At 28.2% G+C, this 12,331-nt stretch overlaps 1 protein-coding gene across 1 annotated transcript; it reads right to left on the bottom strand.

Annotated features, from left to right (window-relative positions):
* Positions 1 to 3,179: 3,179 nt before the first annotated feature.
* Positions 3,180 to 5,228, bottom strand: LOC137822562 (uncharacterized). Its single transcript, XM_068627471.2, has 4 exons — positions 4,986 to 5,228; positions 4,818 to 4,905; positions 3,949 to 4,101; positions 3,180 to 3,439 (listed from the first exon to the last, which is right to left on the bottom strand). Exons 1-4 carry the CDS (start codon positions 5,116 to 5,118, stop codon positions 3,406 to 3,408), a joined length of 408 nt encoding a protein of 135 aa, XP_068483572.1. The 5' UTR covers positions 5,119 to 5,228; the 3' UTR covers positions 3,180 to 3,405.
* Positions 5,229 to 12,331: the final 7,103 nt, after the last annotated feature.

The raw sequence follows: 12,331 nt of genomic DNA, 5'->3' as shown, positions 1-12,331 counted from the left end.
ACTATGAATAGATGCATCAGACGGTCTCACAGTAGTGGAATGTGACCAAACATAGATGGTCTCTAAAGCTACATCAAGGTAGACGTTTCAAAAGCACGAGGAAAGCTTACCAATAAGCACACTAAACAACCACTGGAGCTTGCACGTGACAAACTATCATCTTATCTTGTACTTGTCAGATGATCCATCATATCAATGAGTGTTTATACTTAACTTTCATATTTCTAGAACACTTTTTGTCACTTTGTGAATGCTTTTTTTAACCATATTTGATAATATTAATTCATATAAAACACAATTTTCAAATAAGATAAATGAATGAATTACTTTTTAATGTTCTCGTATTTAAGAACGAAAAATAAAGATACTAAAAATATGAAATATTACGTGCTTTAATGTTTTGAGAATGAAATACACTTTCTCTATTGAGTATAAACTATTTTGAATACAACTATGCATTAAAGAATAAATTGAGTTTATATTACAAATATTTTGAATGAACACTAGTTTAACTAGAAAGTTTTGGAAAAACATAACACACATATTTCTCATATTAAAGATTTTTTTCGAAATATATTTGGGAAAATATTCCCAGGTTCAAATATGATTATGGTTCAAACTTTTAAATTTTGTGTTAACTTGAAAACAATTTGAAAATCTATTTACAATGAATATTTTGAGAATAGAAGGTCTCGATAATTCGAATATAGTAAAAGATAATATTCAGTGATACCTGTGTTTTATTATAATGATTATTATGTTCATTGATACTTATAATGTTTCCAAAAATTATTAAAGGAACAACGTCTAACATAAAAGAGATGAAGCTGAAAATAGATACTTGTGCTCATTTCAAGATGCTAAGAGAAAAGATTTGCAAAAAGAAAGATGTTTTGAAGTGCAAACAAGTGATACAAAGTATTAAAGGCTCATATATGAACTTTGATGTTTGAGTGTCAAACATGAAGAAGACAATAAAGTGTTGAAAAGAGAAAGATTCATGTTTATACATATAAAGGAATAATTTGAAAGGATAATTATATGTTAAAGATGTGTAAATTACATCAAAGTTAATGTTTCCATTTCGAGCGTGTATTACATTGAAGATTGAAGAAGAACAACGTGACATATTTCTACGATTGATCAAGTTAAGAAGATTCAAGTTGCAACTTTCGCATTTGAAGAATATAAAGTAATTAGTATCTAATGGTTAGATATTAATAATAAAAACTACTTTAGATACCAATAATTTTTTTAATCTTTAAAATGATCTCTAATTTAGTCAAATAATAACAAACTATTTTATCTCTAAAATTAGTTGTTATTTAATTATTTTCTTATAATAAGTACAGTAAGTTTGATAAGTTCATGGTTGATTGCTTAATGACTATTTTTTTAGAATCTTGACTACTTCACATTAAGGTTAGATGCAATGTGAAGAAGAGGTTTATCACCTATTAAGGTTTGTTGCAATGTGAAGAAGAGGTTTATCACCTTTGTAGAAGTGATTTTTGTGATCCATAAATTGACATATGGCTCATCAGTTAAAAGTGATTTTTGTGATCCATAAATTGACATTGACATAAATTGACAATAGACTGACTATATGCATTAAAAATGAAAAATGTCAAGTAACCTAAAATGATCATGCTAACCCAACAATCATTCTCAAGTAACAAAACTTGTAAATTTAACATACTTTTTGACAATATATCAAATGTATGTTTAATGAAATTATGTCACCACAATCATGTAGTGATTATAAAATATTTAGTTGACAACAGGTGTTAGATTTCGACACATTTGTGAAAATCATTTGAATGCATAGGAGAAAAGAAAAATATTTAGACACCACTAAAATAATCCATAAACAATATTAAATGAGTATTTAGAGCATTCTAATCTTTTCGCAAGCATAAATTTAAGGATGTATCATATTGCATAATATGATTATCATGAACAAACAACACACATTAATATGATATTGTATGACAAGACGCACTCATAGCCTTTTCCTTTCCAGCATCACAAAATTTTTAACCACCTTTCATTCATTCCAAAATAAATTTTCCAGAATGAACTTTTTACACTTCGGAATAATTGGAATGTTTTATTGATGCAAAAAAAATACTCCACATTCATTAGGCAAAACATGAATTGACACTTGGTCCACAAAATACTAATGATCAGAGTGCAGCCACATCATATTTGCAGCCACAGAAAGCCCTTCCACTGTGAACTCCATCACAACGATCTACCAAAAGCATGAAAATGTCATATCAAAATGCCAAATTTCTACAACATCCAACAAGGGCAATTAACATCAAAACAAACCTTTCCACCTGCGTATCTTGAGTTATTGACTCAAACTGAGTACATGGGCTTTTATACCCTTGTTTACCTGGAATTGTAATTATTCGGCCAGGCTTTTGGCCCATTTATATATTTTTTTCAAAGGAGCAGCAATTGTTAAGAGCATCGTAGTTACTATCTTACGATTCACGATACGTATACGAAACGATACAGTTTTACCCTCCCACGATACGAATCGTTTGAAGAATCTTTTTCGTCCTTGAATCTTAACTGTATCATACGATGAATCGCAAAACAATTCCGTATTGTGTGAATCAGTGTGAATTTAAAAAAAAAGTAAATAAAAAAAGATAGACAGAATTTGTTTAATAACATGTATGCACCACATTATTTTTTTAGAGGTTGTTTTGGTGAAATTGTGTGGTATAAATATATATATATATATATAATTTATTGTATCTTACATGCATACATATCTTATATATTTAGATATATATTTAAGTATATATTACACTTTTTAATGTTTATGAATCTTACGATTTACGATTCATAATATCAGCTCTCCGATACACTAACTGATACACTAATTGTATCTCGATTCTACTACTACCATGGTTAAGAGTATAGACGAAGGACGACATAATTGTTTATGGGAATCACTGCCAAGTACCACATAGAGTGTTCACAGTGAATAATGTTATTTACACAAATTTTCGTACACAGCAATCTGAATCCTTGAGAGTTTTTCTAGTCGAACGCAGATACATTCAACATATTCTCAGTTATAACGGCAAAGAGCTTCCTTTCATATATGCTCTGAATTCAAAATACTGAGAAAATTAGGGGGTGGGGGGAAGGGATCTTAATGCATACCAACACCATGAGATTCAAATTACTTCGGTAAACAGATCTTTATCAACTACATAAAACAATAAACACCAATATACCCAAAGGCTCAAGATTGTTAGCACAATTTACATTTACCAATTTACATAAAGCCAGCTATTTTCCGTTACATAAAATAAACAAGACAATACATGGGTGGACATAACCTGGTATAGTTTGAAGCTCCAAGTCATATCTTGGTGCACCTTATTCAGGATGAGAAGTCCAATATACCAGTCCACTGTATGCAATCAACTCAAATTAGAATACAAATAATGAACAAGAAAATAAAAAGTGCAGTCATTCATGCTACAAGGGAAATAAACATAAAAATTTCTCCCTTTCATGCTTTAAAGGATGGAACCATAAGTATATTAAGTTGCATTTTCAAGCTGTTTTTGGATAAATTTATTTACAATCAAGACATTAGAAATTAATATCATAATAGTTACAAGATATCCTAAATAGACAATTGAAATCAAATTTAGGAGCAAATGCAAACAGTTTGAAAATAATTTTGAAAGAGCTTTCTAAATATCCACTTCCGTGAACATTTCTTTATCATTTTTAGTTTTTTTTATGGTTATGATATTTTCAATTGCAAAAGGTAGTGTGCATCACAACTGGAGCATAGACAACAAAAGATTCTCAGACAATGATAAATAACTCTGATTGCATCGGCTTTCAAGAGAAGCATGACAGATTAAGACAATATATAGATGAATGATGGTAGATTCAAATAGCACTTACCTAATCAAGACACAAACGCACTCCAAAACACCTGCAACCCCAGTCCAAACTGAAGGGGCAGATTTATCAAGTGAATCTTGGATCAGTAGACCTGCTGATCCAGCCAAAGAAACAAAGGATACCACATATGCAATGAAGAGCCACAACTTCAGTCTGTCAACAAGAAAGTGGTCAAAAGGGATTAAGCCAAGACAATAAAGAGGAAATAATACTTAATGACTATCACAAGTTATTTTGTCTAATAAATTTAATGCAAGACACAACATGCACAAATGACATAGGAATGCTTCACTTTTACCCTCTTGCATGTTCACATTCCTCTATCAAAATGCCTGATGAAGGCACTAAGGCACATAAATCCATGCTTCTTATCTGGTTTATCTGGTTCCTATAGGTTTTTGTTATTGTTCATTATATGCTTGCGCTTATACATCTGGTTACTAGAGGTTTTGTTATTGTCCATGATCTGCTTGCGCAGGTACTAACATGATCACCATGTGTCCTCACACTCACAATTAAACACTAAACTTCAATTTCAATGTATTTCATTCTCATAGATAGCAGTTTGGAGGAAGGGTAAAAGTGAAACGGCGCTATTACCTCTAAAGTCCAGAAGCATTTAATTAGAGGTCAGCATTTTAGGAAAAAAATAGCACAAGTAATCTCCAAAGATCAAGCATACTACTACTCAGCTGTTCTTTTAACTTATTAGTTTGGACACATAAGTAATACAAGCACAAACACAAACACAGTTCAGACACAAGTACATCAACATTCCACACACAGTTGTTAGGAATATTAGTCGAAAATTGAGACCTCAACCGGAGTGTTAGGGAAAACATAAATTGACTAATCGACGTATTGAGTACCTCCACTCGCCTTCGTCATAGGGAGAATAATCGATGTCTTCTTTTCTAACGCAATTGAACATCAAAGCCGCAAGAGATGCGAAAATTCCTTTAATCAAAAGTAGAATCCATTACTATAAACCCTAAAATTGAAAGAGCGGTAGATGAGATGAGAAATTGAGCACTCACCAGGAAGGTAGTGAAGGAAGGGAACAGTGATGGAGCTGCAAACGACGGCGTCGAGCCAGATCCACCAACCGACACCGAAGACGGTGCCCGCAACGCCGGGGCCGAAGATTGCCCATAACTCCAATACGTCCATCTTCCCTTCTCTTCCGTCAGACCTAACCAAAAACACTGTTAGTTTTGTATACTGCAATATGCCTTGAGTATTGCACTATCTTGATTGACTGCAGGAGGATAGAAGGGGAACACGAGAGTATCGGAAACGTTTATATACAGTTAAATTAAAATTTATATTTTTTTTTACTGAAAAATTAAAACTTTCATTTTTACATTTAAAATTATTTTTCCTTTTTTATATGAAAATAAAAACTCTACATTATAATATTATATTTACGTTTGAATTTTTATTATTATTATTATTATTATTATATATATATTTAAATATAAATTCTTGTGTATTTGTATATATAAGATATATGTTATTGGGTTTCAAGATATTTGAAAGAGAGATAAAATAAGAGAGAAAAAATTAAAAATATGTTAAAATTAAGTATCAATCTCTCCCACTTTCCTAATTAAGTGAGAACAAATAAAATAAAATTTTAAAATTAAAAGAACTGTTTATTTAATAAAAAAAAATATCAGTATAAAACAGAAAAGTAACTAATCTCTCAGTGAAACAAATAAAATAAAAATTTTAAATTAAAAAACTGTTTTATTAACTTCTAAAATTATAAAATGTCCAAATAACCAAAATAAGATAATAAAACAAAATATTAAGTAAGGATAAAATAGGAAAACAAATTTAGAGCAGTTAAAGTGGAAAATCCCCTATATAATTTTTAGTTTTTATTTTTTGGTATATTTTTTAGTTTTTTTTTTACTATTATTATTATTATATATATATATATATATAAATTCATGTGTATTTGTATGTATGAGAGATATGTTATTGAGTGAAGAGATTCAAGGAAGGAAAGAGATAAAATAAGAGAAAAAAAAATTAAAAAATTGTTCTACACTCAAAACTGCTCTCATAAGTACCAATCTCTCCACTTTCATTGTCAAGTGAAAACAAATAAAATAAAATTAAAAAATCGTTTATTTAATAAAGAAGAATATCAATTTAAAACAGAAGAGTAACTTACTAATTTCTCCACCAAAATGTTCAAATAACCAAAAAAATAATAATAAAATAAAATATAAAGTAAGGATAAAATAGAAAAAAAAAATAGAACAGTTAAAGTGAATAATCCCCTTGATAAAATTACTTTCCATATCTTTAAAAAAACTAATTGAATTTCATAAAATAAGAGAAAAAAAAATTAAAAAATTGTTCTACACTCAAAACTGCTCTCATAAGTACCAATCTCTCCACTTTCATTGTCAAGTGAAAACAAATAAAATAAAATTAAAAAATCGTTTATTTAATAAAGAAGAATATCAATTTAAAACAGAAGAGTAACTTACTAATTTCTCCACCAAAATGTTCAAATAACCAAAAAAATAATAATAAAATAAAATATAAAGTAAGGATAAAATAGAAAAAAAAAATAGAACAGTTAAAGTGAATAATCCCCTTGATAAAATTACTTTCCATATCTTTAAAAAAACTAATTGAATTTCATAAAATAAGAGAAAAAAAATTAAAAAATTGTTCTACACTCAAAACTGCTCTCATAAGTACCAATCTCTCCACTTTCATTGTCAAGTGAAAACAAATAAAATAAAATTAAAAAATCGTTTATTTAATAAAGAAGAATATCAATTTAAAACAGAAGAGTAACTTACTAATTTCTCCACCAAAATGTTCAAATAACCAAAAAAATAATAATAAAATAAAATATAAAGTAAGGATAAAATAGAAAAAAAAAATAGAACAGTTAAAGTGAATAATCCCCTTGATAAAATTACTTTCCATATCTTTAAAAAAACTAATTGAATTTCAAATTTAATTTCTCCGATTCCTACGCTTAAAAGTTGTTTCTCAACTATATTTTTATTTTATGTGTACATGATCTATTTAGTTTATAGTCTCTTTTACCATATACTTTTAATCTATTAATTTTTATATTAAATTCAAATATATTTTTTTTTAAAAATTATAGTAAACTACACTATTTAAAACTAGGGATTACAATTTTAAAGAAGAGTTAGATATTTTACCATCATTGGAGGCCAATTCAAGAGCAGGGGTTTAATATTTTAAAGTTGAGAGTGAAATTTAAAAGATGAGTTTGATACTTTAAAATTTGGAAAACTATTTTAAATCAATTTTTATTATTTAAAACTAAGGATTTAAAATATGAAATAAAATTTAATATTTTTGAAGTAGGGATTCTAATTTTAATATTTTGAACTAGTGATTAGAATTTTAAAACAAACTTAATATTTTGAAGTAGGGATTACAATTTTGAAACAAGCTTAACATTTTAATGTAGGGATTAAAATTTAAAAAGTTTGGTTTACTATTTTAAACTACAAAAATAAATTTTAAACTAGGGTGGGTTTAATATTTTTGTACTAGGGATTATAATTTTAAATTAGGGTTTAATATTTTGAACAGGGATTAAAACAGACTTAATATTTTAAAATTACAATTTTGAAGTTTGGTTTAATATTTTAAACTATGGATTTACTTTTAAAGCTTGAATAATGTAAATTAGGATTTAAAATTTTGAAATATGCTTTAATATTTTGAAACTAGGTTATTGAAATTTTGAAGTATGGTTTAATAATGGAAAATGGGTTAGAAGAATTTAATATTGTTGTGTTATATTGTTGTATATGTTTAGTAATTTAATAATATGGTTTAGAATTAAAAATGCATTATGTAAGATGTGATTAATTCGGTTGTGTTTTGTTGTTGAATTTGTTAACTACTTTTTAAGTTGTAAGGCACAAATGGTAGGGTAGTATTGAGTCAATATTAAATGAAGCATATGTTTGAATAACAAGTAAAAACAGAACATTAAGTCGTCCTTGATCACCACAATTAGCACTAATTATGTGAATCATAGTTAAAGTAATAGAGAGCATAAAGTTTTATCATAAACTCCCTACCATATTCTAACATGCAGCAGAATATGCAACTAAGATAAACAACAAAAACGACTTCATTTTACAGAAAATTGGAAAAAAAATGTTAAAAGGGTAATAATCTATGTAGCACAGACACTGATACGGAGATACGTAAAATCTCTAAAATGTAGGACACGGGGACACGGATCTATATATTATATAATTATGGATTATATAAATTGACAATAAAGATTTATGTGCACAAGTATGTTTCAGATTAATTTTTGGAGCAGAAAAAAGTTTTTCACTAGTTCACAAAGATTTGTTTCTTATTTTTATAATCATAATAACAATTTATATAATAAAGTTTGAATTTTTAGAAAATTAATGTATTTTTTCTTTTTAAAATTGTGTTAGAACCGTACAAGAATGGTCAGAAATCAACAAATATTTTTTGAATTGGACACTTCACGGATACGTGTCCTACAGGTGTCACACGAGTGTTGGTGTCCGATACGACACGCCATCTAAGAGGAGTGTACGAGCTTCATAGATAATAATACCTAAGAAGTACAAGCAAATACAAACCAAAGTTATAGTAAACCAATCCATCTATATCATTCCCTATTACATATTATGGGATCGTCCTATGAAAAACGAAATCTTAAACAAAACATACAATACAAATTTATATCATTGCATTCACTTAATCTTTCTCATCTTGATTCATGTATCCATACTACAAGACATCAGTCTTGATCTAATATTCTGTTGAAGATAGACCACTGCCACTTTAATGTCCCATTGAGTTTCATTCAGTTCAGTCATACATGCTTCTTTTCAGTTATTGTCCCGATTTTATGCATCCAAGTTGCTATGTTGTTATTGGAATACATCAAATGAGTAACAATACAAAATTCACAGAACAAGCACCATAAAAATGAATATAGAGAAAACTGTAATTGGTAGGTACATCATCCATTGGAAGAGGAATGATAGAAAACAATGTAGTTAAAATAGCAACTTCACCTTAAATCCTCAATTCGGGAAGAGTGAATCACATATTGAGTCGATGAATTTTACAAGATTAATATTCCATATTCTATACCATTAAATTCATAAGTCATAACCCATAAAGCAGTAAGAAACTTAACAAAAAAATCCAAAACAGAAGAGGTCAAGTAGACATCAAAACCTTGCAAGGCATAATATATTAAACACAATGCAAAGAAATACTCTAATCTTAGAATCTAGATGTCTAATCTAGAAAACGTATCAGATTATAATCACAAGGATCCACACATCACAATCACAGGGCTCGGAGTGACGTTTGTGATCCACATTGACCCTGTGTCAAATTTTTCTCAATTCGGGATGTGTAATGCTTCAGGTTTGGTTAATGAGTTCTGGGGACAATTTGGGTTGACGTGGTGAGTGAAATTTGGAAACACAGGAACAACGTAAATTTTAATAAGAGTAAGGCTGACGTGTCAGAAGTGTTCACAATGGTCCAACTTAATGTTTGATCTTGGCTCTACTCAAAGTTTAGCTTTAGGTCGTTTTCTTATCCTAATTTGTGTTTGAATCCTTTGGACTGTATGGGGTTGGTTAGCTGAGGTTCTCGGTGTTTTTACCTTGTTAGTTTGGCAGGCGTCTCTTAGAAGAGGAAGATGGTTTAAACGCGATTGTATAAGGATTGAATAAGTGATTTATATTTATTAATTCGTTTTCTTGATAAATGTAAGTTCTCTATTAATATAAGAAATAAGAAATGGGATTAGGAGAAAATGACGTCAACAAAAAATAGAGCGATCTAATATTTAAATGAGCCACTGACAAAATCATAAAATTGATGGATTTTACTAGGGATTTATCTTAATGAAGACTTTACCTGTAATTTCTACTGCTGTGTGTGATTAATGGTAAAATCGAATGTTGATTTAAATCTCAACTTTAATTAGCAAGAAAGAGAATCTACTTTTTTATCCCATCTAAACCCATCTTGCATGTTTCTCAAGGTAACAAAAATTATATGAATAACCTTTACAGAAAGAATAAATTATTAATCTTATAAATTAAAAAATTAAAATAAATGTTGTAGTAACTAAAGAAACATCTAACATGTCTCAAAAGCAACTTCTTAACCATAGTAAGCAATATCGAGAACTTTAAAAGTACTAGTCATGATGTTTGGAGTGTAATTTGGATTGGTATAGTGAGCGAAATCTGGAAACATAGGAACTCGATCATCTTCAATAGAGGTGTGGAAGATGTGTCTGGAGTGTTTGCTTCGATGCAAGTAAAGGTGTGGTCTTGGATTGTTGCAAAGTCTAATTCTGATTATTTCCCTTATTCTAGTTGGGTTCTAAATCCTTTGGCTTGTATGAGGCTGTTTCATTGATTCTGGTTAGAGTTGGTCTGGGTGCCGGTGTGTTGGGTTGGTAGACGCGTTTTTAGGTGTTTGTTGTCTTATTTTTCTGTATAAAGGTTGGACCACTCCTGAAGTGGTCCCTATTTATTTATTTTTTTTGCCGATAAAAAAAAATATCAGCCATTTAATTTGTTACGCTTCGCCATTGAATATTATATATTTTAAAGCATTTTTTTCAATTTTGTTATGGAAATAGTCAGTATAAAATGAGTCATTATAAAACTAGTCACTATGAAGGAATATAATTTTGTAATGTTATTTTAATTTGATATCCCAAAACATTATCCATGCAATGAGTTCTGAAAACATTGATTTAAATCATTAGATGAATACTTGAACATCAACTCATAGTAGTTATTAAAAAAAAAGTAATACATCAAAATCGTAAGCAAGGTCATGATTGATTGCTTAAAAGAAAATCAAATACAAATGTAAGTTCTCCATTAATATGTCTAGTATAAAAACTGCAATGAAAAAAAAATGTAAATGAATTTATTGAGTTAACAAAGTCACAAGAAATACAATTGAATTATAAAATCTCCAGAAAAAACACATCTAACATGTCTCAGAAGCAACTTGGTGACTACAATAAGCAAAATCAAAAACTTTTAAAAGTAGTAGTCATTATATCAATCATTTAATTTGTTAAACTTTGTAATTGAATATTGTATATTTTAAAGCATCATTTAATTTGTTACGCTTTTCCATTGAATATTATATATTTTAAAGCATTTTTTCAATTTTTTTATGGAAATAGGCAATATAGAATTAGTCATTATAAAACTATACACTGTGAAACTAGTCACTATGAAGCAATATAATTTTGTAATATTATTTTAATTTGATATCTTAGAACATTATACATTGAATGAGTTTTGAAAACATTGATTTAAGTTATTAGGTAAATACTTGAGCATCAACATAAAATTAACAATCTTAATAGTGATAAACAAAGAAAAAAAGTGATACATCAAAATCATAAATAAGGTCATGATTGATTGCTTAATGACTATTTTTTTATAATCTTGTGATCACTTATAATCTTGTGATCCATAAATGCTACATTAAAATGCTTACAACAATTTGTATCAGTCCCAAATATAATACTATCAAGGATTTAGACCTTTTTTCAATGTCAAATATCAGTAAAAAAATTATAATTGCATAAATCCGAGTCAAAAGTATAAAATAACAACTGCAGAAAGATCAAATTATAAAAGAGTAAAAAAATCATATGATTGCCTTGAAAATAACTTTAAAAAATAAGGATAAACAAAATTTAATATAAATCTTTTAAGTTATTAAAAAAATTAAAAATGTTTTAATAATTTAAAACAAAAGGTACGAGAATATTGATAGTTATTGAGACGAGGACAAGATATGTACATAATTATTATCGTTCTTATATTCAATGTAAAAAAATAAGTATTACTGATAAACAAATTCATTTGTCATCCTTAACAACAAAGATTAAAATTTAAATGAAAACAAATGATGGTTTTCCAATTAGGTTAGGGTCAATATACTATATGCATTAAAAATGAAAAATGAAAAATGTCTAGTAACCTAAAATGATCAATTTTATCACAACGATCATGCTAACCCAACAATTATTCTCAAGTAACAAAACTTGTAAATATAACATACGTTTTGACAATATATCAAATGTATAGTGATTATAAAATATTTAGTTGACAACAAGAGTTAGATTTCGATACATTTGTGAAAATCATTTGAATGCCTAGGAGAAAAGAAAAATATTTAGAGAACACCAAAAATAATCCATAAATAATATTAAATGAGTATTTAGCATTCTAATCTTTTCGTAAATACAAATTTAAGGATGTATCATATTGCATAATATGATTATCATGAACAAACAAGACACATTAATATG

Source organism: Phaseolus vulgaris, chromosome 11 (assembly GCF_051622355.1).
Source record: "Phaseolus vulgaris cultivar YP4 chromosome 11, ASM5162235v1, whole genome shotgun sequence".
Taxonomy (NCBI): domain Eukaryota; kingdom Viridiplantae; phylum Streptophyta; class Magnoliopsida; order Fabales; family Fabaceae; genus Phaseolus; species Phaseolus vulgaris.
The sequence above is the reverse complement of the archived record's forward strand: the minus strand, read 5'-3'. Positions and strand labels throughout refer to the sequence as shown.